We start from the raw sequence: 27,121 nt of genomic DNA, 5'->3' as shown, positions 1-27,121 counted from the left end.
GAATTTCTCCCCAGGGAAAAAAAAACTAAGTCTGCTTTTCTGTTGTTTGGGAACTCTCTTGCAAGGCAAAGCACATTCTGAAGAGAATGGTAAGCATACTTGTGGGATTTCCAGAGCTGGAAACCTTGCACAAGTTTCCTGTCTGCCAAAGTTCCTGGAGCTTTATCTTCTTAGAGCTGGGTGGCCAGGAATTGATCAAGAGTTAACCATGTCCCTGCCATTGTCTAATGAAGCACACCCAAGACTCATCTGAAGTCTCAGAGTATAACATGGTTATAGCTTGGGAATCCAGTCAAAGTTGTAGCTTTGTAAATTGGTGCTCTTGTTCGTAAGAGACAGACTGAAAACAGCTCAGCTCCTTCATGAGGTGCTAAATCAGCACAGGAAAGCAGGTTTTAAATTCCAAATGTTGAATTAATTTGTCATTGCAGTTAGGTTGATATTGCATGATAAACATGTACTTCAGAAGAGCCTGCTGATAAGCAACAGCAAAGGAATTACATAAAAAAAATAATTGCGGTATTCGTTTTTGAGAGTGTTATTGATCTTCCATTAGAGAGGTCATTATTTAGGTGTTTGCCTTAAGGTCATTTCACTGCATGACTTGAGTGTAGCAAAGCAGATTTCTAGGAAGTAGAAAATAATCTAAAAAGTAATTTCCCTTGGTATTAGTGGGCATGTTCTGCAAGAGTAATTTCCAGTGATTAAGATACAGTTATCAAAGACTTCTAGGAAATTGAAACTCGGAAGCCTCACCAACCATTTTTAATATTCTCCACTTCCTGGTTATTTTGTTCCATTCATTTTTAATGAACTGCTGCCTGTTTCTTTCCATTAAAGTATCTTAGAAGTTCGGATCTGAACGCTGATTAGGGCCGCTACAAGTCGAGTGGTGCCAACAACGCACAGAACATGTGGCACTGATATGTCAAGTTATCCATGTGCTCAGCTATGAGGATACACATGCATAGATTGCTGTGAAGGGTCATTGCCTTCAGGGCAAGAACAGCCTAGTTTGGAGGAGCCCCTAAGTGTTGGACATACTGTATGCATCCCCCTCGGTCCCTATGTGGTTTCTCACAGGCTCCAATAGCTTGAATATGAGCCACTGCAAGCGTCAATGCCATTTATGTTCATTTAGATTGCCTTTGAGGAGGCAGATGGTACATAAATATAAGAATTACCATTATATTGAACAGATTTCACAGTGACTTCTTTTCTTTAGATTTACGTATAAGGCGGCAACATTCTTCAGAAAGTGTTTCCAGTATTAATAGTGCTACAAGTCATTCAAGTATTGGCAGTGGTAATGATGCTGATTCCAAAAAAAAGAAAAAGAAAAACTGGGTAAGTACTCAGCACGCTTAAACCTATCTTTTAGCTATGTCATTTCATATTTTCTGAGTAAAATAATGATCCATTTCATCCACAATGTTCTTGGGGGGGACAGATGGATATCAAGTTCATGTGTATCCATACTGTGACACTACCAGCAAACTAAAACTTATTGAATACCAGTGGGGTTTTATTTGCATGAGTCAGAGTAATTAAAACAAACAAAAATGCAAGAAATAATTACAACAACACAACAAAACCAACAACAATAACAACATCAATTTAAAGTAGCTGTTGTGATAAAAACCACCTCTGGGCCACATTGGAAACCCTGTTTGATTTTTCTTCAGTTGGAGTTTGGTTCAAAAGCTTGACTCAATGTATTACCCAGCTATGGAGTAAGTAGAAATCAGTTAAGAATTCTCACCTAAAAATAATATGGTGTTTAAGGGAATTAAGATGTTTCTCAACTGGAACATACAAATACCACATACTGCTAAAGATTTAATTAAATACTTTTAGTAAAGAATCAGAAAATATGTTTTTATTGTTTTAAAGATATTATCTGCATAAACATTTGTTTTAAAATACTGATGAGCCTTCATTCCCTTGATTTGTAATTCCACACTCTTTCATGTTTCTGCAAGGTGAACTCTAGAGGAAGTGAGGTGAATATAAACCATGGAAAAGTTGGCATGCATCTATAAAAAATCCTATCTTGGCATGATTGCTATTTATTTTGGCAGTAGGCTTTTATACCTTCTAAAACCAGATTATCCTGTATGTCTTCTCAGTTTGTCTTTATTCATTTTAATCTCAAAGTTTAGCCCATAGAAAGGGGGAGTGTAGCCAAAATCCATTTCTTTCTCATCAGACATCATGAGCTGGAAAGAATTTAAATATGGTTTCTCATTAAGATCCATGGTCACACTCCCCACTCTCCAATTATACCATGAGAATAATGTGTTTGAGGTCCTCATTTTTTCATAGAGGAACCAGCTGGTCATTGTGTTCTGTATAGTTTTGATCAGAACAACTTTCTGAAAATACAAATAAACCCTGTATTTTTCTTAAGATGAGCAAGTTCTGTATTTAGATAAAGGTATAAACAAATGAGCTAGTTAATTTTAACTGCAGACAAAACTGTTGTCATCTTGGCTTCTGAAATAAATGGCTCTTTGGCTATTCTGTCCCTTTTCAATACTGAATACAAGCTTCTAGAGGGAAGAGGCAATGCTTGTACGTTCAGAGATCTTACCCCTCTAAAGGAAACTGCAACAAGCAGTATATACCTTTCAGCTAACATTCTTCTCAGTAGTATGGCAAGGCAAACCTCATATCCCAGCTTAGATCCTCTTGATTGTGATCCAAATCATAGCATTTGCATAGTTCAACCATTCAAAGTTTTAATGGGGAAAATAAAATTGGCAAAACCTGTAAATTGGACTTGTCTTTTGATTTCAGCACTTAGTTCCGCCTGTACATAGATGCAAAGTGGTTATTTAAAGCCAACCCTTGAAGGGAATGCCATGGGAATGGGATTCCACTGGGGCTTAATGGCTTTAAATGAGCACCCCTCCCCAACAGCTGTACCTCTAGGTCCTGCACTTTTTCCATAGCACTACTTCTGCACTGCGCTGGATTAATGAAGTCAAAACAAAGCACTGTATCATGTTTTTAGAGATACTGTGTTGCATATGTTAATACCTTGCTTCTGCATACTGACCTCAGGCAGTGGCTAGGATGGCATCTGCAAACTAACTCTTCAAAACATGAACTGCACATAAAGTTCTGTGATGACAAAAATAATCTTGCTCTGTATTTGTTTTCCAGCTAAGAAGCTCTTTCAAACAGGCTTTTGGAAAGAAAAAGTCCACTAAACCTCCTTCCTCACATTCAGACATAGAAGAGTTGACAGATTCGTCTCTTCCTTCCTCACCGAAATTGCCCCACAGCTCAGGAGAGTGTGCGGCAACATCGATGAAACCATCACAGTCAGCATCTGCGTAAGTGTCTCTCTTGGCAAATGGGAAGGGCTGGGGAACAGACCTCCTCCAGCGTGGCCATTTGCAGTTCAGAAACCATTGTCAACAGCGGGGATCTTTTAATCTTGAGCTCCATCCATTTGCAAGATTTCTCCTGAGTTTCACCATTTATGCACTGGCTCTGCAGCAGCTCTTTATTCAGACATAATCTTTCCTCCTTTCACAGACTTTACCCAAAATCACCTAACTATACAAACTTCCAAAAGCTTATACTGTGCTCTCCCTGCACCATTAGCAGCTCTATCATATCCACTTAGTAAAGGCCAAATGCTAAAGTTTCCTTGTTTCCTTCTTTCATGACATTCTAAAAATGTAATTTTTTTTCCAGGTGGCTATGATTTTTTTACAGTATATTCATTCCTCCTGCTATTACTTTATCTATTTTGTAGCTACTGATGTATATAATTTTTGATCTATATTCCCTCTTTTATCAGCTTGGATTTTTTCTGGGATTTTACTTTTACATCTTATTCAAATCACCACGCTTAAGGTTTCAGGTCTGAGAACAAATCATCAATCAACAGCTGTCCCATGTTTTCAGTATTTTTTGAATATCTGATATGTTCTTATTGAGTTCCCAGCACTTATTCATATTCCTCTGCTTTTTTTTTTTTTTTATTCTGCTAAACTCATAACTCTTTCTAATATGAGGAAATCAAGCTCTGTGAACAAAAAAATGCCTACTAATGATGCTAACATTATTTTCCTTCTCCTAATTGAGTATAATCACATCATGATTACTCTTTCTTAAGGCTCTCAGGGAATTCTAGTCTCATGACTGTTTTATTAGAAAATAAATGGAATATGCATGGAAATAAAATTTCATTTCTTAGTTGCTTAGCATAGGTAGGTATGGACATATCACAGAAAGCTGTACCATAATATTTGGGAAAAAAATCCTAGTGTATGTCTTCAATAATTTTTAATCACATTTAAAATATTTGTGCATGTTTTGAATGATATTCATTATTTTTCTTCCTCTATTTGACATATATTTTATTTTCCATGAACTTGTGCATCTTCCCTTTGCTTACGATTTCTTCATATATTTTCTTGACCAAGTCTCGTGTTCTCAATCATTACTTTTACTTTCTTCCAATTGCATCTGTCTAATACATGTGTGTGCAGGTCCTCTCTAGTCTGGGCATCAAAGAAAAGGCAAAACGGTCGTGTGGTCTACAGGCATAGATCCCGGTAAAACTCAGTGTGGGGCATGGACTTGTGTACCCAACTGCTGACCTGAAGAGTGCTGCATCTTCTTTCCCAAAATGCATTTGCATGCATTCTGGCAATTAAATGCTGACCTTTGTTTCTATTTTTTTTAAAATATAATATTAGCAGTAATAATCACAATAATAATAATAATACTTATTTTCGTAAAATAGTTTTAATATTGAAATTTCTCTGCAAATATTAACTATTTATAGTCACAGTAATAAAGAACAAATAACATTTACTGAATTGACTGGAAATACTGTTTTGAGTAACTATGTAGCCAAAATTCAGTGTTTTATTTTCTACTGGTGATTCTGATGATAATGTAAAGAGGCAAAACAGTCTGACATGAGAGCTGGACAGCTGTGGGTCCCTGAGCCAGTCATTTTTCAATCTTTTCTTACAATATAATGATTTCTTTGATTAAAATAAATGCTCATGAAAAATAACCACGTGGTAATCCAGTCTTGAAGCGAAAAAGAAACCAAATCAACCCACATGATTTCATATATCATACATTACAAAATGACAGGCTGTAAGCAAGATATCAGCCATCACAAATCAAAATCAGATTACAGATCAAAATCTTCTAGACCATAAATTCAAGGACTGTCCTCTTGTGTAATATTCCAATTAGAGAAAAATATTGATGCCTAACAAATAATAAATATCAGCAGTACAGTTTAATCAGCACCCTTCAGTTCTGACTATTGTTATGTAAAGAAATCATAAACTTTGCACCAAAGAAATTATGTGAGTATAAAATCCAATTAAAACCAATGTATGATACACCCTCAGAAAAAGATACCTGAAAAGTAGTTCAGAATTTGTTTTTCACCATAGTGAACTAAACTAAAAAGCTATAAAGCAATCTGAACACTTCTTCTGGAGACGGCTTTTTTTTTTCTTTTTTAATTTGCAGCTTGACTGTTTTCATGTTTCTTTGATAAGTTTCTTTCTTCACTCATAGGTTTCACCAGCGCAAGCATTTTTCTGTTCTTTGATATTTAATAATGACACTGCTTTGGGGAGAGAACCTACCTTTAATCTCCTGCCTGTTTCCTGCTCCTCTTTAGGATCTGTGAGTGTACGGAGGCAGAGGCTGAAATTATTCTTCAGCTAAAGAGCGAGCTGAGGGAGAAGGAGCTCAAATTAACAGATATTCGTCTGGAAGCCCTCAGCTCTGCACACCATCTGGATCAGATCCGGGAAGCCATGAACCGCATGCAGGTCAGTGCTGTAGCTTCAGTCATGGCAGAGATGCACACCCAAAGGTATGACTGGTGTATTTCCTTTCCCAGTACTTGGTTTCAGGCAGCAAAAACCTGTCAATACAAAGTAAATTGCTGGATTGACAGTACTTCTGAAGGATTCATATGATGTGTTCATAAAGACATTCTTAGCATATATATTAATAACTAAAATATGTTTAAGAGATATGATAGAAAACATAATCCCTGTCCAAAGGATATTTATTATCTCAAGCCTATGACTGGAGTAAGCAACAGACAATGACAGAGGAGCAGATCAAAAAGTGATTACTACATCATTTTAAATCCTTGAGCCATGGAGGGGGCCAGGGTGTTATGTGCTTACTCTTTCACAATTTCTGATTCCTGACTCAGTCGTGGCTTGCCAAGGAGAAGAATATAACATTGAACTAATTACTGTATCCAGCATCATATAATTTTGCTACATTATTTTGTTACACTGCTCCAATTCTTTTCTGAACATATTTTTCATTAGAAGATTTTCCCTTTCATGAGGCTGAAAGGATGCAAAAAAAGAACGGCACAGAGCTTTGTAGGACTCAATTCTGTTGCTTACATGAAAATGCCCAGTACCATGGGGGGGTGCCCAAAACTATCTAAAATATCCACACAGTACAACATAGGTCCTTCAGTGGAACTGGGCCTTTCTGAAATGGCAGCTAAGATACCTACATCATCCCTGAAGGCACTAGAAATCTGTATTTGGGGAATAGAATCAAGGCCATGCATTGGAGATTCAGGTTGAGTCAGGGTTGGCTACATTTGAAAGTCTAGGAATGAGCTGCATGATAAACTTCTGTTGTAGTCAATTGAGTTTTAGTCCTCTAGCAGTAAGGGCTAAATTTGCCCCAGGTACAGAAGGTGACATGGAGTTCTTTGAGCATAGGCACTTCTTACCATTTGAACCAGCCTGAGGTATTTGCATCTGCACAGAACATGTAGGTTTAGCATCCTTCCATGGAAGACCATGTTTGTCATGCCACTGGAAAGTCACATCTGCACAGCTGAATCCAGCCCAGTGCCTTCCCAGCTGAATTGCTCTGTGTTGGGTGCTTAGGTCAGATGCACCCTTAGACACATTTTTGTAGATGCACCTGATTTCATAACTACAGAAATGCTGTGCTTGATGTCTTTTCTAGACCTCTTCGTTTACACAATGGTACCTGCCATCCTCCCAGGTGCTCACACCACTAGGTGCCAACATTACTGTTACTGGGATATTTGGCTGAACTTCAATGAGAGGGAAAATTTACCAAGAACTGGTCCATAAATGTGGTTTCATTTGTCCAGGCATTTATCTCAAGACACTGAAAGGTTTTAAGGAACTCTGAGGAATAGAATACAGTTAATTGCAGTGGTGGAGAAAAGCATGTGAAGGCTTATCATCTGATTACAGTCTCATACTGGGAGACGAGTGTCTGAGCCAGGTGAACTCCCCAGTTGGAGGAGTCTGCCATAGGCCCAGTTCTCCAAAGTCTGAACTTCCTCCAGTCTGGGCAGAGGCAGCTAGTTGAGGTGCTGTTACTGATAATCACCATCTCTGAAGTTCGCCCAAAAGAACAGGCAGCCACCTTGCAGTTGCCAACCTGTGATATTTTAGAGGATTGATGAGGATTGGTAAGGGGAAAAAAATAGGACTAGTGGAAGTGATACATGAATACTTTTAGATTCAAAGCACCTTGAAAACCTAAAGCTCAGGTGAATTGAAGACTGCTAAGAGCTGTGTAATTAATCAGCATAAATTGCAGAGTGACTCCTGATTTGAACCCCAGACTAAACTGATCCACACATCTGTTACCTTCTGTTACTATTTTTCTGGTTTGTCCCTTCCCTTTCACTATCTCTTCACCTGTGTGTATGTGATCTAATCTTTTTGCAGCTGTAGCAGGGTTTTTTTATGATGCTGTCTAACCCTTAAATTTTTACTTATATACTATAGCTGTGCAGCCTCCATAAAAAACTGGGACATTTAGCAGGGTGATAGTGAATGCAGAGTTAAATTTGATGTGCAGAACCATCTGCAAGAATAAGCAGTTGCTTTGTAATGCACTTTGTGAAGTGACTGGAAGCTAGATTTAGCTGGTACCAGGCTGTTCCCAGTCTAAGCTTTCATTTTATAATTGTACATTCAATAATCACTTGGCACCACAAAGGATTTAGCTAAAAAAATTCCAGTTGTTCTGATTCATCTGTCACTGTCTGTTTTCATCAGAGTTTGCTCACCACTATGTGAACAACCCTGCATTTGAATGATCAAAAAACCTTATTGGAAGCAAGAAGGGTTATGACACTGTTAAACTATCAATTTCTAATTTTTCATTTTTAATTTAATTTCTCTGTGAAGTTACTGCTTAAATTTTATATTCAATGGCAGTAATAATTTTCTGTTACTTTAGAAACATTGACATATCTAATAACTGACTGTTATTGACATATCTTAACTGACTGCTACCTGAGGTAGTTAACAATACAAAGTAGCTGAAAAAAATGGAGAAAGCTGGGAAAATTCTAATCACACTCACATTACGGTCAACTGTACAATAAGCACAAAAGCTTGAAGCTTATATTGTTTAGGATCTGTCTTGAGGCAAAAGCTAAAACAGGGTTTTTGGGGGTTTTCCCTTCATTTAAGAAGTAAAGGCAATCCAGTTTTCACTGTGTTACATCTCTGCTGTGGAAGTGGTAAACCAGTTAACTAGGTCAGGGAAACAGCATCACCAGACTAGCCACCAACACTGGTTTACCAAAAGAATAATCTCCTGTGCTTTTGTGTTGATTTCTTCTGTATATAGAATGAAATTGAGATACTGAAAGCTGAGAATGATCGCTTAAAGGCAGAGACTGGAAATACTGGAAAGCCTGCCCGGCCATCATCAGAGTCGTCAAGCAGCACATCATCTTCCTCATCACGGCAGTCACTAGGACTTTCTCTGAACAATTTAAACATCACAGAATCTGTTACATCAGGTAAACCTACTTTGGGCACATGCATGCCTGAGCAGTTAGTAAGACTTTTTCAGCCCCTTAATGGGCCACACAGGAGAAGCATGACTGGAAATTAAAACACCTCCTGTCATTCAGGTTAATATCAGATATACATTCAGCAAGCAACAGTGATAAGGAAGAATGCTGGTGGTCATGTCTGAAATGTGGCTTTTAGAAGCCCCTGAACAGCAGTAAGAGACTGTTCACTTTGTTTGTTTTGTTCCTAGCTATGACGCTCTCCGCCTATGTGTAGTTCACAATACTCTTTGGTCACCCAGTTTACAATTTCTTTGAAAAGAAATATCTGTTAAGTATCTATAACAACTGTATTGAAATATTCTCTTGCCCATATGGGATAAATATGAGTATAGTATGTGAAACTTTCTTCTTTTGGTTTGCAGATCTTTGATCATTTGGTTAGCTCCCTTAACTTGACTTCATATTTGCAGCTAAGACAGAAGGTGGTCTCAGTTAGCTTTATCCCTTATATTTTTTTAGTTTGGTACAGCTAGCTAGCCTATGTCAGACCAAATCACTATTTATCACAGGAGCCAAACCCCTCCTGGCCTATTAGGCACTCTCATTGTCTTCTGTGAATGAAGGAAAGCAAGCAGAACTTTGGTCCACATCATGAACATTAACATCTGATCATTTTCCATGCCACAGAGCTCATGATAAAAAGCCTTCTACATTTGTTTTTATAATGTAGCCAAGAAACAGAAGTGCTGTCTCTAACATTAGAACCAGGGGTAAAGCAGGAGCAAAGCAGCACTCATTAGCATAGACGCCACAGAAATTATAATGCAGCCTCTGGAAACAATAAAAATGTGGCTAATAATTGTGGAAGGAGTCTAGGCAAGATTACAGCTGGGAATATGCCAAAGTGACTGTAATTTGGATTGGCAGTTAGTCATATTATCTTGCCAGTCATTGATTACATGGATATTTGAAGATTTTTTCTGGTTAATATCAGATTTTGTATGAACATTGGTATATTTTTTATTTACATTCCAACTCTTTGAAAGGTTTAACTTTTAGCATGGAGGACCCTGAACTAGGCCTCAGCATGTAATGAGGTGTTGCAAAAGCAGGGAGAAAAAAAACTTAACTGCTTACAGAGCCTCACATGTTAAAAACAAACAAACAAACCACCAAAAAAGTAACAGAATTTTTTGCAATATGGTGGTTATAGAATATCTCTCATGAATAGCAGCCATTAGCACTTCGTTGCTTGGCACTAAGTGTCTAGATACAGGAATAAACATGTAGGAAGAAAGGTCTGAGGAAAAGGCAGGGGAGCTAGATGAGAATACAATGGGTAAAGAGGAATGGGGAAAAGAAAAGAGAATGTAAAAGATAAGATAAAATAATTGAAATGAAGAAAATTAAGAGAAAGTGTTCAGCAAAAGAATAGAAAAAATAAAATCTGAAAGAAAGAAAGAGGAAGGGGAAGAAGAAAACAGGGGAAAGGAAGGAGAACAGGATGACTGGGAGGAGTGGTTGGATCTGATAATCCTAAAGGTATTTTCCAGCCTAAATGATTCCATTATTTCATAAACTTTATATAATGTTCTGTGTTACTGTTCTAAATGTTTTTCTCACATGCAGAGTAATTACTTTTCATTATAAGGAATTAAAGATATAAGGGTGCCTAATGAGGAGTGGAGAATTTCATTTGATTATGTATCTAGAATTTTTGATCATTGTTACAATCATTTTGTTACCGTGCCAGAGAACTTGGAAGGGTGACAGCTTCCCACCAAGTCTTGTGGGATTTCTGAGACAGCTGGAGTACTACTGAACAAAAGTCCCTGAGATATGGGAGGGTTAATCATGATGAGGATTAAGCTCAGAGAATTGAGTGCTTTGGCTCTTCATATTATAAAAATGCCATTTTCTGGGAGCAGTGTCTCCAATCGACCGTGGTCATCTGGGAATGACGAAAGCTGTCACTTCCTGAGGGTACGATGGTAGCCTCCAGGTCAGTGTGAGTGGCAACCTGGGAGGGGCTTGGTGGCTACTGACACCCCTATTTCAGTCAGTCACCTTAGCAAAGGGAGCAAACAAGGACCAGCACAAGACTGGCCCAGAGTGCCAGAGCTCTGACAAGAATTGAACTGAAGTAATCATAGCATGCCTAAAAAGCAGACTTGGTAGGGAGTAATTAAAGCAGTTGGTACCACCATGAAATCAGAGGCCCTTGGGCATCTCAGCCCCTTGTATCAGTGATGGAGAGAGCTCTTAGAAAGCAGAGTTTGTTCTTCAGCTAGGGAGTGGTTCCTCATTCCTAAAGACTTATAGAAGAATGAATTTAAAGGGCTACATAAGGGTCATTTAGGGATTGAAAAATTTCACAGGGGGATCATAACATAATTTGCCCTCAAACAAACGATGACATTATCAAAGCTCTTAGGTTTGCTCAAAGGTTTGTCAAATATGCCAAAGCACAAGACAAGTGAAGTGAAACATTCAGTGGTGACACAGAAAATCTGCCTGCCTGGAAAAAGCAAACATAGATTTATTAAAACTCAAAAAAAACAAAATATGCTTTTTTGTTTAATGAATTTAAAAAACAACAAACAAACAAAACAACAAAAAACCACCCCAAAAGCAGAATCTGCATTCTAGATCTGGATATAAGTTAGCAAACTTTCAACGTGAAAACTTAATTTTAATACATTAATTGAAATTATACTCATAAGCCTTCTTTGATTTTCCTTTGAACAAGTGACTGAATCTTACTGGGACCTCATTTAATTTGGATGAAATTTGACCTTGTGCAGACTATGTCACGAAGTTAATGTTTTTCACACTAAGAACAAACAGGACTTAGGTTAGTGGATTACTGTGCTAGCCTTTGAAGAAAATGCAAATGCATAATCTCATCTAATTTTATAGTTAGTTTAAATGTCTAACAGTGAAATCTCTGAGAGAACTTCTAGAAGAAAGCAGCATTTTTATCATTTGCAATAAAGCTGTGGGCCCAGCCTTTAAGAGAAGTATGTCTGCTTTCTCATTTTTGGAGTTAATGAAGTGGTATAAACAGTGGTGCAGAGCAGATCAAAATCACTCTTTACTTCCAAGAAAAATGAAGCCTTTCCTTAGAGGAATGGCTGAAAATAAGAGTCCCATATTCTGGAGGAGTCCAAAGTGGTTTTCTAGTGGGGGTGAAAAGGACTCTTTCTATGCCATATGTACAGAAGGTAAAGGAATCATCTGGAAAGTGAAATTAAATACTACTTTACTTAACAGCAAAAATATCAATGCAAGGATTACTTGTTTTCTCTTCTTAAAACATTCTAAAGGGCATAAATGAGTGCTCAAAGACATAAATTTAATTTAATTTTTAAACAACATTACTTTGTGAACATATTGCAATTTTGAAAAAGTTCCAAGAGGAAAAGCAAAGACAACACTATAATGCAAGATTTTATTTATTTGTGGATTCTCTATTCATTTCTACATTATTGAAACTCCTAATAGTCCTGAAAAAAATAGACAACTTGTAACTTTTCTTTCACCTCCAACAGAAATAGTGAATTCAAAATAAGTACAGATTATAACAATTACAAGTTGCTGATATGGCAGCCTTTCTCTTTAACAAAAAAATTAATTTGAACAAATATTGAACTGATGATGTGAGCATAATTGATGTAATTTTTCAGACTGATCACTTCCTTTCTTTTAATGTAGATATTTTGTTGGATGATGTCACTGATGGAGCACTCCACAAAGAAGGCCATAGTGTCAAAATTTTAGTCACTATAAACAAAGGCTATAGTCGAGCCAAGGTAAGCTCATTACCCAGAGCAGAATTATAGCTCAAGCAAATGCTGGAATATAGGAGCTTAATTTTTGTTTTCAGTATTTTAAGCCAGGACCTGAAAGGAAATATCCCATAGAGAGCAAATCTCTTCTCTGTCATCCATGCTCAATACTGTTAAGCACACTCCATAGACTAATGTCATATAACCTTTTCTGCCTTTGTGGTGGCTTAGATACTACCAATTCTTAGTTTAATTAGTAGTAGGATGTCCTGGGGCTTGCTATCTCTGTTTAAAAGTCATTATAAATTAGATCTAGGCCTTGGTCTCCTTAGGGTGCAACTATGAATTTGCTGCTGAGAAATTGTATTGTCATGTGTTCATGTTCTGTTTTATAAAAAATTATAAATACAGTGCAACCTTTATTTTTAGTCATCTCTTTAAAAATTGCAAAGAACAGAACAAGATTCTGTATTCCCTTCTTTATAAAGGTGTATCAAAGTAATAAAATCTATACCTATTTCTGGCACAGAGATTACTACCAAAGTTGTAACCTCTCATTCTAAAGAATATACTTATTCTTCATTAGGAAAACTATGAATCTTCATAGAAAACTAACTAGCACCATTTTTAGTCCAGTTTCCAAAAATGTCTTTGCAGGATCAAAAGCCACATGCATACCTGATAGGATCAATTGGAGTCAGTGGAAAAACAAAATGGGATGTTTTAGATGGTGTAATCAGACGTCTCTTTAAGGTAAGACACTGAAAAATTTGCTTCAGAATTATAACAATTTTCTTTTTTATTTTAAAAAATTTCTGTATTCTTTGAGTTGTCTTGCCAAATTTTTGTTTTGGTTTGAGGTTTTTTTTATATATAGCTAAAACCACTATTAAGCTTTATTCCTAATGGCACAGTTCTTTTTTTTTTTTTTTTTTATTACTGTAGGCAGTTTTCAAAATAGATTTCATTCTGTAAATATTTTTATGGCTTATGTTTTTGTATAATTTCAGGAGTATATTTTTCGAGTGGATCCAACTACTAGCCTGGGTTTAAGCTCTGACTGCATTGCTAGCTATTGTATAGGGGATGTAACTAGAGCCCATAGCCTAGAAGTGCCTGAACTGCTGCCTTGTGGATATCTGGTTGGAGACAATAACATCATCACTGTGAACCTGAAAGGTAAAATCTGAAGAATACTTCTGCAGATACTGGAGAGTTCTACACTGCAGTTCCCTGTCCTTTTGTGTTTATTATTCTTACACCTGACCTTTCTGTATTGTCTCTAGTTTGAGGACACATCACATAAACTGTCTTTAAGACATTGCATAATATATATCACAGCCTTTTGAGGGAAATCTAAGAATATCTGTCCTGACCTGACTGACTGCCAAATCACAACAAAGTACAGATTTATAAACAGTGGCAAAAAAACCCAACCTCAAAACAGAGATTACAATGAGAAAATTTTATGCTTTATTCAGTTCCAGTTCCACGGGAAAAATTCTATACATTTCAAAATGTAGGAGTTTGCTATTGGAGGGGAGAGGGTCCTTCAGGAGGACCTTACATACATACATTGATGTGACAGCTGGTAATCCTTGTGGCTGTCACTTTGACCATTTTTTGTCATTGTTGCCAGTAATATTTGAAACGTATCTTTGCCTCACTGCGCCTTTTTTTCTCATTTACTTTGATTGCATCTCTCCCACTCATCTCAACTCACTACTGCTGTTTAATTTTTTGTGGAAAGATACCAGTATTTCTACAGTAAAGAAGTTTTTAAAGGGAATTTGATGTAGAAGATGTGATTTAAGAGGTATCTTACCTTGCTTTGGGCATAGCACTGTTGCCATCAGGTGCTGGGCCAAATAACTACTTTAGCAAGGATAAGACAGGCCATTTTTCTTTTCTTTTATCCCCAGGAGTAGAAGAAAACAGTTTGGACAGTTTTGTGTTTGACACGTTGATTCCTAAGCCAATTACCCAACGGTACTTTAATTTACTGATGGAGCATCGCAGAATTATTCTGTCGGGACCCAGCGGCACGGGAAAGACCTATTTAGCTAACAGGCTGGCCGAATATATTATAACTAAATCTGGCAGAAAAAAAACTGAGGATGCAATTGCAACTTTTAACATAGATCACAAGTCAAGTAAGGTAAGTTACAGATGAAAACATAAACGATGGCCCGATTTGTAGTGATGATGCAGAACAGATTCCATTAATTGGTGTACTCTTTTGCTGCTCACTTAGCATTTCTTCCCACAAGAATGCAGGCTCCAATCCCAGTGATGTACAGGAACCAGATCTTTCTGTTCTAAACAAGCCACTGAAGCACTGTCAAGGAAGTCTCAATTTTCCCCCTCCTGAGGAAACCCATTTTAATAATAGATGCAGTCCAACTCCTATGTAAATTAAATTTTTGAAGTGTCTGTAATTCCTTTGTCAGAAGATTGGCTATATAGTAATACTAGTGTAACTTGCATTTTTATGATGATAACATCAGCCTTTGTTAGCAAAGATTTCAAAGGGGTGATTTGAAATTACTGTCTTGGGCTCAGTTTCTTAGTCAGCACTGGAGAGATACAGCTGTCATGATTTCTGGTGTGCACTGGTCAGCAAGCTGACCATACTGAAATTGCCTCACACATCATGTCACATCCCCAGTGATTTACACAGCTCAGATTATCAGGATTCTAGCAGGACTGCTGTGCTAGCCACAGATAATATTCATCTGGCTGTCCTGAATTGGGTGTACGCCTTTCTTGGTACCTGGGGGGAAAGAAATGAAAGGGTTTGCCCAGAGCTTTCTGATTTGCACAGAACATAATGAATTCTAACATAAGAAGGGAGAACATACAGATCCCAAAGGGGAAAAAGGCCCATTCTGGCAAAAATAAACTGTTTTTCACTGTCTTTATACAGAGGATTTGTGATGCCATTTTCTTTGGCAGAGAATGTGTTTATGTTCTATTGTTATACCATACACATCTGTAAAGAAAATTGTCCCACAAAAGAGACAGCTTTCGGATTTCTGGTAAATTGCTTAGTCTGTGTGTTTTGGTGTTTGTCTGTTGTTTTTGGGATTGGATTGGTTGGGGTTTTTTTCCCCTTTTTTCTTCTATCAAAATTTGTGTAGAATTTTTGAGTTTGTAATAAAAAAAGAAAGAGCAACTTTGTCAAATACCAAGGGTGTTTGAATAATACAAATGGTACTATTCCATGGAAGAAACCTATCATATTCCCTGAAAGACACCTGATCATAAAAAGGCAAAGAAAAATATTTCTTAAAATAAAAAAAGGGCATGTTCCCATGAAAGAAGAAAAGATTCTGCTATCCCTGATCCAGAAAATAAAATGGCAATAGGAACTTTGTCCATAATACTGAGCATCTCCAATCCTGACAAAATTAGATGCCTCTAGACATACAGCTGTAAAACCTGACTTGCCCAAATTCTCAAGAGCAACTCTTGACAAAACTGTGAAATGTTTTGATTATAAAAAGCTCTCTTTTACTTCAGCACTAAACAGTAGCCAGACAGCTGACAGGAAAGAAGAATTTACACAACAAATTTTGTTATGAGTTGTGATAAAGCATCCCCAAGAAGGCAGGCAGATATTCAGTGAGAGCGCTGAAAGGAGATATCTAAAGGAGAAGTTTAATATACCAAAGGTGTGTGGCAGTCTGGTGGGGTTTTGGTATGTAAATGTGGCATTCATAAGGATGAAGCTCCAAAAATTAATATGGGTATCTCAGTCCATAAGAAATATGTTTTATTACAGTGTATTTTCCTCTGGATGTAAGATATTTTATCAGAAAATTTCTAATGAATATATCCTCCAAATCAAATGTTTCAGTCCTTTATCTTGTGTTTAGCACCTTTGTTTTTTCCTAGGATGTGGCTTTAATGTTGCCCAGCATGTTTTCCTGCATGTGCAGATCCATCTGAGTGATTCACAGAAGGAAAACTCTTTAGCAGTCATTTTATCTTTCTGATTTTTTTTTTTTTTTCTAGTCAGATGACATCTATGGGCTAATCAGATTAATCTTCTCTGGGTTTGGGGCGTTTTTTGTGATTTTGGTTTTTGTTTTTTTAATTAATTCTGCTGAAGGATCTACGACAATATCTGGCAAACTTAGCTGAGCAATGCAGTGCTGACAACAGTGGTGCTGACCTCCCTGTCGTCATAATTCTTGATAACCTCCACCACATCAGTTCACTAAGTGACATCTTCAATGGTTTCCTCAACTGTAAATATAATAAATGGTAGGTAGTGCCTCTTCTCTCTCCTTGCACACAGGTTTTACAATTAAAACAATAAAAGCTCCTTGTTGCTTTGCTAAACAAAATGTCCCAGTGAAAACTTAGGCTCCCATAGGCCATCTGCAAGGCTGTTATGTGCTTCAATAATTTTAACCCTTTTCAGCCAAGAACATAGTTGTCTCCTCCACTTCATTTGCATGACTCCCGTGCTTCTCAGTGAGATGTAAATGTACCACAAAATTTAAGCACGTACTTAAACACTTGGCAGAATGATAGTCTTATCCTTTGTACCCTGTCAGATTACACAAGCTCATTAGTACCATGAGAACAGCTTACAGTTTGTAATAGTGGAATTTGGGATAAACCATGCCATACAGAAGGAGCTGTGTGTCTAGCAGATTTGCCCTTCCCACGGTTTTCCAGCCACAGTGCAGAAGTATGAGGTTGGCTGACTGTCCTTAATTCTTAAGCAAGAGTAAAAATAATGTTTTCTAGAACTTTTACTGGCCTATAACATTGGTTATTTCTGCTGTAAAAGTGACAACATGGGGACTTCCCTTCATAAAATCATTACATGCAATGTCCTACTCATGAGATTCACTGGCTTTTGAAACTAAAAAGCTAGGCCTACTACTGAATGATGAGTTACATTAAGACAAGGTTTCTTTATTTATTTCTTCATTACAGATAAGCACTGGTAAATTAAATACATGCAAGAGGGAAATAATACAAGAATAAACATTTTAAAAAGATATATTAAAAATATTTTTAATATATGAAATATTTTTAATCTATGTCTATAGTACACCCAGAGACTTGAAATTAGCCTAGTACAGATAATAAGAAAGAATATATTCTGAATATTCAAATTAATTCTCCCTCAAAAAATCCTACTGCTTTTATATTTCCAGTCCCTATATTATTGGAACCATGAACCAGGGAGTTTCTTCTTCACCAAATCTGGAGATGCATCACAATTTCAGGTACATTCATTCTGTATTTGCTGTGGCCATGTTTGCACAGCTCCCTGCTTCTGAGCCCAGTTGTTTGACAAATATTGATCTTACGTTTCATCACAGTAAAGTATTTCAGTTCAGTTCAGCTTCAGTGTCTCTCCTCTATTGATGGGTCTCTGAATGGTGCTGGGGAATAGTAAAAGAAATACTGTCTGTCACCTCTAGAAAGTTGCTGAAGATTATTGCATTCCTGCTTTTCATTTTGTCTTCAGCAGTGTCTTGACTTCCTGCTGGAACCTGAAATGGCTGTGTTAAAACAGTGAGCAGTAGTGAGGTTTACTGGAGCAGGGTTATACTTGCTGACTAATGAGATTCTATGACATTACTTTCATCTATATGTTCAAGAGGAAATAATGTATTTGCTGTTCATTGCTGCTTGACATTCATCTCTTCTACCCAGGTGGGTGCTGTGTGCTAATCACACAGAGCCTGTTAAAGGTTTCTTAGGCAGATATCTGAGAAGGAAACTGATTGAAACTGAAATAGAAAAGAACATACGCAATAATGAGCTTATGAAAATCATTGACTGGATCCCCAAAACATGGCATCATCTCAACAGCTTCCTAGAAACGCACAGCTCTTCAGATGTAACCATTGGTGAGTCCATTGGTGGAATGTTTTGAAATAAGGATGCAGGCTGAGCATTTTAGGGATTTGTGAAGAATATACTATTATTTTTTTTAAGTTACGATGTTTCAATGGGGAAGTATAACATAGGTGTGAGTAATTTGTCTAGTTATCAGCAAGATTTAAAAGAAAATAGGAGGTTTAATGAGAGCAGATGTATATTTTCTGGTAGTTCTTCCTTTGTTGCTAAACACTTTCAAGTAAAAGATCAAATTCTTTTAATCTAAACTTAAAAAAAAATTACCCCCAATAGTAACTTCCCTAGGCTTAATTTTTTTCTTCTGTTTTCACACTGTAGTATAATTACAGTGATAAAAACCTTTGGACCTGAGGTCTTCTAATGGAATAGCTATGTTAGCAAAGATGTCAGCTTTTACATACCTTTGCCATAAAACTTCTAAGTGTTCATCAGGCCCTAAAATTGGTCTAAATGGCACCAGTTCATTTTTAAAAACAGGAGACTGTTAGCTCCTTTAATGCAGTCCTGTTTTAATATTTTCTTAACTTGAGCTTGTTCCGCTACTGCTCTTTTAATTTTGAGATTATTTCAAGTGTATTTCCTAGTTCTACCTTTTTTAATACACAACTTGACTTCTCAGGTCCCCGTCTCTTCCTCCCTTGCCCTATGGATGTTGATGGCTCCAGAGTGTGGTTCACAGACCTTTGGAACTATTCCCTGGTTCCATATCTTCTGGAAGCTGTGAGAGAAGGACTCCAGGTATGTCATTTGTTCCTAGAAATTTTTTTAATTGCTTTCAAAGGCTTTCTCCAAGCTGTTTTTAAATGGTGCATCCTGCTATGAATGCTGTTGCATTTGCAAGAGGAAAATCTTTGGATGGGTTATAGAAGGCAGACTCCAATTCCTTTTGACATGCTCTTACTCTGTATAATTTGGCTTTTTCTGCTCCAGCACTAGCATATCTTGTATTTTATGAAGAGGGTTTCTTCTCTGTGGCTGGAGGAAGGTGGTTTTTTTCCATTGGTTAAAGAGTTCCCAGCATGGCTAAATACAGCTCAGATTGTCTCCCTGAGTCAAGGCAGTCTCAGCCTATCCCTGAATGGAGCAGTTAATGAGATTTACACTGGTGCCAGAAAATAGCTTTGATCTCTGTAATCCTCCTACCACCTACATACACATGTAGGTACACAGGTTTCTGGGAAAAAGCTTGTGAACAAGGATGTTTTCATAGAATCATAGAAAGGCTTGGATTGGAAGGGACCTAAAGGATCATCCAATTGCTGCCCTTGAACATTTCCAGGGATGGGGCATCCACAACTTTTTCTGGGAAACTTGTTCCAGTGTCTCAGCACCCTCACTGTAAAGAATTTCTTTCTAACATCCAATCTAAATCTCTCCTTTCTTACTTTAAATTCATTCTGCCTTGTCCTATCACTATCTGGCTACATTAAAATGTTGTTCCCCCTCTTTTTTATAAGCGCCCTGGAAGGTTGCAACGAAGTCTTCCCCAGGAGGATAACTCTCAGGGTTATACCAGAGGAGGTTAGGATTTTGGATAATTCCACATTTTGGAGAAAACCTAAATCTTTACATTAATCCATTCTCTTTTTTTTTATTTTTATTTTTTTCCCCTATCTTTAATTGGCTTTTCTCCCTTTTCCTTTTCGTTTATGCACTGCAATTCTATGTCCTCTAAAAAGATGCTTTGTGGAAAGGCATTTTTTTCCACACATGACACCAAAAGAAATTACTGTATAGTGCAGGGAAGATTGTTATAGACTAGGCAGAGAACTGTATAAGCAGCTGTAGTTTCTTTATCACCTGTATTGACACAGTGACATACTGATGCAATGAAGGTTTAGAATCTTGCCTGTTGAGTATCTCATGCTTTCCTAAAACTTCTTATCTCTCTGGGAATTACAGTGTTTAAGCCTTGTGCAGAATACTGCCAAACATTTGATAGAACAGCCACAGTGAGATTAACAGCACTTGTTTAGACCAGTTATAAAAATGCAGTGATATTCATCATGCTCATATTTTCCCAAGCATACAGGATAACTGCTTAAATGAAAACTTCAGTTGTGGAGCAGAAGATGGCAGCATATAGAAGAAAATATGTTTGTTTCATGAGCTGTAACAATTTTTAGATACTTTGGATGGCTTCCATAGAATGAAATTATTAATAATAAACATAATTCTTTTATGATATATAATTCAGTGTTCCTGGAACCAAAGATAGATAGAAACCGCCTTTCTGGTCAGGTACTTTGCAAACTCACTTGTCAAACATAGGATTTACAAGCCTTGCTCTAAATTCCAGGAAAGATTTAGTCACTGTTAATCTCAGATGAAGGGAAGTGCTACAGCCTGGAGTTAGCCTGCTACCCCTGAGAAACATTTCTCTTGGCTTATTTAGGCAGATCCCTGTTGTAGCAGCCTAGCCTCAGTGCAGGGCAGAAGTCTGAGCATCTCTGTGCCTAATACAGGGAGCTTGGCTACCTAACCTGAAGCTCTGCAGTCAGCAAGTGCCTGGCAGCAGGTGTTGCAGTGATAAGCACAACCCATCTTCTGCCTTTATCACTGAACTTCCTCCCCTGTTGTAGTCCCTTTAGGAGTGCAGCCCACATGTATCCTCTGTGAGTGCATGTCCTGTCAATAGCATGGTGTTCTTTGGATTGTATGAAACTGTTTGAGGTGGGAGAAATTACAAAAAGCCCCGGTGGATGACTGCCCATCCCAGTGTGTCACTGTCACAGCTAAAGGAAATCATTAAAGCAGCAACCACGGGGCTCTCAGTTAACGTGTTGCTTGTGAACAGCAATACAGAGAGGGGCGAATTTTAGTGAGGAAGCTACCAGATCTCCTAAAATTACAGTATTCTTATTCTTACTTCCTCTGTCCTCCTCCCAGGTTCATAAGCATTTTATGCTTCATAGTAAGGAAAAATAGATCCCTTGTGAAGTTCTTCTCTTAACCTTCTGAAAGTTATCACATTTAGGATGTGGACAGATGTCTGCTTCAGCATCTCATTTTGCTAGGAGACGTGAACAATCTGTACTGCCGTCTTCTAATTCACTCCAAAAAAAATCCAATTAACTTGAATGCTTTTGATAGGTCTGTGTTAATTTCTCGGATATGCCTTAAGCAAATTACCTCGAGGTCTCATTTCACATTGTATCAAGCACTTTCTGTTGTCTACAAGTGTCACTAGTTATAGAGCATTTTCCAATTTACAGCCACTCTGTGTATTGAGGGAGCATTAGTGGAGATGTTCTGATCTCCTTAAGGTCTTATTTTACCTGAGTACTGGGAACATCTGAAAGCAAATATCTTTCTAAAATGGTTTAGATGTTTGTGATGACTTTTTTTTCTACTGTTATGACTGATACTGAAAACTCTGTGGAATACTGACCTGTGTTATATCCACCATATAGATGTATGGTAAGAGGGCACCCTGGGAGGATCCCTCCAAGTGGGTAGCTGATACCTACCCATGGAGCTCTGCAACTCTACAGCATGAGTGGCCATCACTACTTCAGCTAAGGCCCGAAGATGTTGGTTATGAAGGTTATGCATCAGCAAAGGAAGGAACAACCTCTAAGCACGTTCCGCAGACTGATACAGAAGGGGATCCCTTGGTAAGATTCAAACTTTTGGGGAAAGGCTTTTCAGCATGCACTTTACTCTTACATGTTAAACTGCAGTAAAAAAAGTACTGTGCACCTGTTCCAGAACAGACTTTTAAAATGAATCCTCTGATAATTTATGGAAATGTTGAAAATGAAAAGAAGCCAGGAGGGCATGTATCACCAACACAATGATATATGTCCTTACATTGTTTGTATCTCCCATCCCAGATGTATCAGGTCTTCATTATTATATTGTTTGCATACCACTCTTCAGCAGCTTATTAATCAATTTTATCATGAAAACATCTTTCCTCATTGGGCACTCTTTCACCTACATTATACAAATGAAGCATTGCGATATTCACATTATCTAACCTACCTATCGTAGAGAATTTAGTGAAAATAGTAATTAGCCATTCTTCCATTTCTCATAATATTTCAAGATAACTGATGACTGTGTAATAGTCTCATTGTAGAAGGAATGCAAATGTGCTGGCATTAAATGATAAGAAGTTGATTTCCCTCAATGCCACATATTGTTTTATTTAAATACGATCCCAGACATTTGGGTTTACCATTGCCTCCTCTGATTATGGACTATTAAAATGCATATGTTGAACTGCTATTCTTGTGTAGTGCTTTCTCTGTGGACTGCCTTCATTGCAATTCAAAATACCATTTTAGAGAACTGTATTTTTAGAATACAGTCAGCCCTTGAAAAAGGGAATTTCTCAAAGAAAAATGCATTTAACTCTTAATGGTGTTAAGAAAATGGTTCCTCAGCCCCATTGTTTCATATTCAGAAACAGACCTTGTGTCCTGAAAAAGTGTAGAAAATCATCTTATTTGAGCTCCTCTTCCATTCCATAAGCTTTCAGGTGATATTTTGACCCTGTGGTTTGGGCTTCCAGTGTATTGGACAGGCTTCCATCACAGCATAATCTCCAGTGTGGTGAAAGCTCAGGCTGTGGGCAGCCTGAGTTCAGTGTCCACTCACCCCTGCTCCCTGCACACTGTGCTCAGCATCTGTACCTGAGTAAATACCAGAATCTTGAAAGCTGTGACTGGAGAGTTTGCCCCTGTCTCCACTAGAGCTCATGGGTGGGCAGACACTGCACTTGTGGAAGCAGGATATCATGCAGGATGTATTGAACACCCACTGCAGGTATCCTGTGTTCACAAGCATGGATACCTATTAAAGCTTCAGCAAATCTACACAAAAGTGTTCAACGCTGTTTAGTGCCTAAAGAAAACTTCACCAAGCTGAAAGCATAGAGATGTAAGGATTTCTGAACTAACTGGAAGTAGGGGCTTAAAACACAAACCAATAGGAATACATCTTTGGCTTTGGTTTTTCATTGTCTGCTTTCTGTAAAGACAGTGTATTTGTTGCTTGAAAAGCACTGAAGTACTGTCAACATTGCTCACAGTCCTCAGCATGCTGGCAGAAGTAGATGTTTTATAAATAAAATCCTGCCCGTTATACAGTTAGGCATCAAGCATCCAAGTAATTTTCTGGATCTTAATGCTGCTATTTGATGATTTTCAAGGTTTTGATGGATTTCAGGTACCAGTAATCCCTAAATTATGGGGGGCTCTACTCTCCTGGATAGGAGGATCTGTTGCTGTTCAACTCTTGAGGTCAGACCCTCAACAGCAGATGGGACTCATTTATGAAGCAGCTGGCATCAGTCTACCCTCTCTCATTCCCTCCCCATCTTTCTGTTGTAGAGGGGGTATGTTACTGTGATTATGTTTTCAGTTGTTTTCCAGTGTAATGCATCTACACTATCCAAAAATTATCTGGAAGCTTAACTGCCTCAAAATATGGGCCCAGATGTCCAGCTGAGATACAGCTTCCTTCCTCTGCCAGCGTTGCAGCTGCAGCTGGCCTCACCCCTGAATTAAAGAGAGTTATCAGGCAGCTCCATTGTGTCCCTCTTTGGACCTTTAAACTTCTATTTAAAAACCAGAAGTCAATGAAAAGAGTGCCAGTAGGAGCCGCTAACATCCTGCCCTTTCTGAAATCTTTTTGCATGGTCTCTCATCTAGGTACCAGCACACCTCATACAGTAAGGGAGCTTAATTAAATTTTAACATGGTCAGTGCAGTATTAAATGAGACGAAATTATGTAAACATTGCTTTCTTCTTTCAGATGAATATGCTAATGAGGCTTCAAGAGGCAGCCAACTATTCGAGCGCACAGAGCTGTGACAGTGATAGCACCAGCCACCATGACGACATTTTGGATTCATCCCTTGAATCAACTCTCTGAAAGGGACAAATCTTGCTGTAGGATGATGGTAAAATCTGTTTCCACTAGACCACTGCCAGTATTAAAGCAGCACACCGAGGTCTCTGAGTAAGAATGGTGTGTTGTAGGGAGGCAGGAGACCTAACTCTGCAAAGTCAGGAAGAAAAATTGAAGTAGAAAGCTTGAATTAGTTTAATTTCAAGGCGTTTCAATACCTATGGAGCCGTGTGAGACTCCATTTGTCAACTGGAAAGTGCCCTAGACCAAGGGCATCTGAGCAGATTGCACACGTGTTAGCCAAACTGGAATATTTTTTTTCCCTTATCCTCTTTCTCTCTCTTTGTCTCTCTGTGTTTCCCTGTACAAGTTTACAGTGAAACTTCTTCAGGTTTTTTTTTTTCCTTTAGTTTACCCTGAGGTTCTGCATGAACAATGCAGTCTTCTAATTATCTTTTAACCTCTGTTGTGCCACATGGTGCTGGTCACAGGACGGCAGTGGTGTTTGTGTTATACACTACTGCCCATTCCAGAACGAGTAAAAGATGATAGTAACTCAGAAAGCACAAACAGTATTGTGCAATCACCAGAAAACATGACTGTGATATGCTGGATAAGTGCCAATTTAATTCTAACTGCCATGGTCACGGTGATGCGCTCCATCAAGTTTTTAGTACACAAGTCACAGATTTTATAAAGTTATTTTTACCACAAGGGTCTTTTTTAACCGCCTGCCCACTCCTTAACAACAGTTTTCTACCAATTATTAACCAACACTGATTAAAGGCTTTTTAGGGCTTCATTTGTTTGAGCCTTTTCAGTGAAAGAAGGAACATTTCTTATGGTGCTGTCTCACTGCCTTAAAACAGATTTCTAGAACAGTTTTACAGTTGGTTTAATTCCTAAACCATTGGTAATTTACACTGTTTTTTTCTTCATTTACTAATGAGAAAACATCAGTTAACATAGTAGCCTCATATCTGTATATCATGATTTTTTAAAGTAATGGATACGAGAAAGAACAGTTGCTATATAATATTTTTATCTTGTGAATAGATTTCTCTGCCTACCCTCAGAAGTACACAAGGACCCTAAACCCACTTTCACTGCCACCTAAATGCTGACAAAATCGGCTCAAATCCATTTGGTCCCATAGAATGGAATTTTTGGGAGGATAGATGTTTTGAATACTTATCCAGCAGAGCTGGATGCACTTGATGCAGCATGAGCACAAATATATGGGTTTGGTTTTTTTTCCTTTCTCTAGTTTCAGCATGTTGTTTTGATTGTTATAGTTGTACATGAAGAATTCAGCATAAAAGAACACTGAAGCAGTGATGTCCACTGTGGAAGAGGAAGAGTTTATACTGTAAAAGTGGGTTGGTTTTGCACAGTCTACTGGGTGGGTATTGTAAATATAAAGAAAAAGAAAAAAAAAAAAAAAAAGCCTTGCACAAATCAAATCAAAAACAAACAAACAAACAAACAAAAAAAATTGTATTTTATTCTGTTGGTGTTAAGAGATGTTTCACTTGCTGAGATTTCCTGTATGTTGCAAACAAATACAGAATGCAAAACCTAAAAGCTGTTATTACCTGGTGTGTTTGTCATGTACTTACAGTTGTTACAACTATGCAGGAGCTATCAATGCTACAGTTAGCACATCTCAATATCTGTATGAAACCAATACATTTTGGGGGGAAAAGTCTGAAAATGTTTAAGGTTCATATGTCACAGCAGGCTACAACCAGACTGCATCTGGACTGCTCACAGTAACCGGAAACACTCTTTTACCATGAGAGCCATGAGGTTAAAATAGGCGTGCATGAACCTGTGAAGGTACCTAAGGGCTCTGGCATTGTGTAGTCATGTACTGTACACCTCCATGGATGTTACCTTCGGGATGTGTATCTGGTGCTATTCACTCCTGGTGGCCACCCCGTGGCCACCTGCTGTAACCTAAAGAAATCAATGCAGTTTCCAAATGGCACTGAGCTGCATCGCTGAACCTAGAGGTTCCTACACGGTGCTATTGCCCTGAATAAAACTTTGAATTTATGCACGTAGGATTCAGTCTGACCAACATCGTGCCCCCCAAATCTGGATCCATTTCTGATGCAAAATGTCAGTTCATACACCTTGACTGACTCAAAGAACTAAAGCAAAGCTGCTCTTTCTTGTACCTTGTGCTCTGAGCAAACCTGCAAAACTTTTCCTGCCATATTTAGCTCACAAACACACAATATTACATACACAAAACTTCCTGCAATACATCTCAGTGAGTCCACCTAGTTTACGACTCAGAAATTGTTTGTGAAACATTTGTCTGTACACATTTTATATTTTGTACATTTTTGATGTAACATATCTTGTAAATAGACAGAAACAGTGAAATAAATCATCTGAAAATTTTTGTAGTCTTTGTAAAACCCTAATAATAAGTATTTGGTGTCATCGGACTTAACTGGATGATGTATTTTCTATTGGTTTATTGTTCCTCTAGCTTGTAAACCAGCTTGCGTATATTTTTTTTGCAGGTGTGCACACTGTATCTGTCTAAATTATTACTTTGCCATTAAAGTGGAATTATTTATTGAAAACACAGTCTGGTGTTTTGCAGTCAGGAGTATTTAACAGATATTATTTCAAATATATGAACATGAAAACAAAATGACATGCTGAAGGATGTGATTTTTCCGTATTCAGCAGAACTAATCTCTGTAGAAACAAAATTAAGTACTGCTTCCAGTTCCA

At 37.8% G+C, this 27,121-nt stretch overlaps 1 protein-coding gene across 10 annotated transcripts in view; it reads left to right on the top strand.

Annotated features, from left to right (window-relative positions):
- Nucleotides 1-26,876, top strand: part of NAV3 (neuron navigator 3) — a 508,468-nt gene extending 481,592 nt beyond the window's left edge. For all 10 annotated transcript variants that reach the window (XM_088054865.1, XM_088054867.1, XM_088054866.1 and 7 more), the window contains 14 exons: nucleotides 1,226-1,347; nucleotides 3,169-3,341; nucleotides 5,672-5,825; nucleotides 8,659-8,833; nucleotides 12,545-12,642; nucleotides 13,276-13,371; nucleotides 13,629-13,797; nucleotides 14,541-14,776; nucleotides 16,733-16,887; nucleotides 17,796-17,867; nucleotides 18,301-18,497; nucleotides 19,127-19,245; nucleotides 21,921-22,124; nucleotides 24,272-26,876. In XM_088054865.1, the coding sequence (XP_087910991.1) occupies nucleotides 1,226-1,347; nucleotides 3,169-3,341; nucleotides 5,672-5,825; nucleotides 8,659-8,833; nucleotides 12,545-12,642; nucleotides 13,276-13,371; nucleotides 13,629-13,797; nucleotides 14,541-14,776; nucleotides 16,733-16,887; nucleotides 17,796-17,867; nucleotides 18,301-18,497; nucleotides 19,127-19,245; nucleotides 21,921-22,124; nucleotides 24,272-24,391 (2,090 nt within the window). In that variant the 3' untranslated portion in view covers nucleotides 24,392-26,876. The remainder of the gene's footprint in view (nucleotides 1-1,225; nucleotides 1,348-3,168; nucleotides 3,342-5,671; nucleotides 5,826-8,658; nucleotides 8,834-12,544; nucleotides 12,643-13,275; nucleotides 13,372-13,628; nucleotides 13,798-14,540; nucleotides 14,777-16,732; nucleotides 16,888-17,795; nucleotides 17,868-18,300; nucleotides 18,498-19,126; nucleotides 19,246-21,920; nucleotides 22,125-24,271) is intronic.
- Nucleotides 26,877-27,121: the final 245 nt, after the last annotated feature.

The sequence above is a fragment of the Pseudopodoces humilis genome, chromosome 5 (assembly GCF_049639895.1).
Source record: "Pseudopodoces humilis isolate 2021_Gansu_Grassland_sample_001 chromosome 5, ASM4963989v1, whole genome shotgun sequence".
NCBI classification, from domain to species: Eukaryota; Metazoa; Chordata; class Aves; order Passeriformes; family Paridae; genus Pseudopodoces; species Pseudopodoces humilis.
The sequence above is the reverse complement of the archived record's forward strand: the minus strand, read 5'-3'. Positions and strand labels throughout refer to the sequence as shown.